The sequence below is a fragment of the Etheostoma spectabile genome, chromosome 6 (genome assembly GCF_008692095.1).
Source record: "Etheostoma spectabile isolate EspeVRDwgs_2016 chromosome 6, UIUC_Espe_1.0, whole genome shotgun sequence".
Taxonomy (NCBI): domain Eukaryota; kingdom Metazoa; phylum Chordata; class Actinopteri; order Perciformes; family Percidae; genus Etheostoma; species Etheostoma spectabile.
The window spans coordinates 27,341,023-27,343,061 of record NC_045738.1 but is presented as its reverse complement, the minus strand read 5'-3'; the positions used below and the strand labels follow the sequence as shown (position 1 = coordinate 27,343,061).

Sequence of the window (2,039 nt, the reverse complement as noted above, 5' to 3'; positions counted from 1 at the left end):
CCCCCCCCCCATAGCCTTGTCCATAGCCTTGTCCATAGCCTTTATTGAATTGCATTAAGAGATACAACTATTTTTTGTAGTTGCACAGAAAATGGCATGCACGCACGTGCGCACATACATGCACACGCACACACACACCCAGGACAGATGCAATGTTTCCCACATGATGCAAGGACTCAAGACTTTCCATTAACAGTGATAAAGTTGTGCTCTCTTTGTACATTGTGTTATATCATGTTGTTTATTAGTTCTTGGTCTACGTGATTAGTATAAAAACTCGGATTCGGTAACTGTGAGACACTCATCGTTTCAGACATTCAGGTAACAACCCCGTCTGCACACTTCATCATTCATACACACTGTGTCAGGGACTTTGGTGACATTTAAAGTCTGAGTCTGCACGGGAGATTGCCATTTTGCATTCAGAGTAACACAGATTATATATTTTTGATGATGACATGCTTTAAAAAACTCACTTTTATTTGGTGTATTTCCTCAGTGTGAATTATGTTTTCACTCCATCTCTTCATCTTCTCTGGTTCTGTCAGGTCTGTTGCAGCCATGATGGTTTTCTCGTGGTCTCTCGTTGCCCTGCTGCTGGTGTCCTCTTCCTGGGCCGAGGTAAAATATCCCAGAAACCCCCACATCTCACTGACGTAACATGGAGGCATGCATGCAAACATGCCAATCAGAAATCAATATTATAAATGTTAATATGGAAAAGGGACACATTTCAAAAACAAGTCACAAAACTCATATGTGATTTGAAATATATATATATTTCTATGACAAGGCAAAGTACTTTAAACAAAACATTAAAGAGCAAATAAAAAAAACACATGGAAACACCATCTAAATTAAGAATTCCAATTTGTTATTTCTGTGGCCTGGCACAGTTCAATCACTTTGTAAAAATGAGCTACTCTCTCTGAAAGCCAGAAAACCAAATTTACATATATTACATTTCATTTAGCTGATGCTTTTCTCCAAAGCGACTTCCTGTAAGTGTTTTCAACTGTGTAGGTACAAACTCAGAACAGAAAGAATCCCAAAGCTAAGCTTCAAATAAGCCAAACTACAACGTGCCACATGAAAAGGACAACATGTAATAAGAGCAAATGTGGTTTGTAACCATCCTCTTCTGAGTCAGGTGTAGTCAGAATAGGTGTGTGTTTTTAGTGTGGAGCTAATGCACGGACAGTGAATGGAAGACTAACTTTTTAATACCCAACCAATCTTAATTCTTTTGTAGTGTTCTCAATTCAAAAACAGAAAATGTATCTATATACTGTAGAACATCCCCAACCTTTCCCAATATATTATGGACTTTAGGCAGTGACAGTTAAAGGTACAGCCAAGTCCGTATGAGAAACATTCCAATAGTTTCCTGACATTCAATTTTTGCTGTTTATTGATCCCCAGTGGGGAAATTACAATTTACATTTGTTAGTAATCACTACACAGAGAACCTTGAGTGGTTGCAAGGGTAGGATGCCTTGCTCAAGGGCACCTAGCAGTGCCCATGAGGCGAAGTGGCACCTCTCCAGGTCCACGTGTTGTACTTTGATCCGCACGGGGACTTGAACCAACAACTTTTTGGTTCCCAATACACTTCCCTGTGGACTGAGCTACTGCCTCCCATTCCACATGCAGGAACGACTGGTTTGCCATATACCCACTACTACGGTTTCTGGAACACCGTGGCCGTGCCTTCAACCATCACCGTTCACGTTCACTAATACGTCCGGACTGTCTTAGACCAAGGGCGTCATACTTTTTAAATCTTAAAAGCTAAATATTGGCATGTCAAATGGATGTTGGGAATTCATTTGAAAATGTCAAGCTATGAATCACCTTGGGTAGATTTAAGCCTGACATTGATATAGATTGAGGTTCAAGTTTAAAGCTACTGGACAGAGAAAATTTGCTACAATACATGGAAATGACATCCAACTAATGCTGCACAGCACCGAAACAGCAGTACATACAGTGGCTGGAGGAAGTTTACACACCCAGGCTAAAGTTGATTAAAAAGAGGA

The 2,039-nt window shown here is 40.2% G+C and overlaps 1 protein-coding gene across 2 annotated transcripts in view; it reads left to right on the top strand.

Annotated features, from left to right (window-relative positions):
• LOC116690511 (high choriolytic enzyme 1) overlaps positions 1–2,039 on the top strand; it is a 34,433-nt gene that overhangs the window by 25,246 nt on the left and 7,148 nt on the right. Inside the window, exons 1-2 of one of the 2 annotated variants that reach the window (XM_032517523.1) lie at positions 348–427; positions 549–621. In XM_032517523.1, coding sequence (XP_032373414.1) covers positions 562–621 — 60 coding nt within the window. In that variant the 5' untranslated portion in view covers positions 348–427; positions 549–561. Of the gene's footprint in view, positions 1–347; positions 428–548; positions 622–2,039 lie in introns of those variants that run through there. The other variant, XM_032517524.1, reaches the window with a different exon arrangement.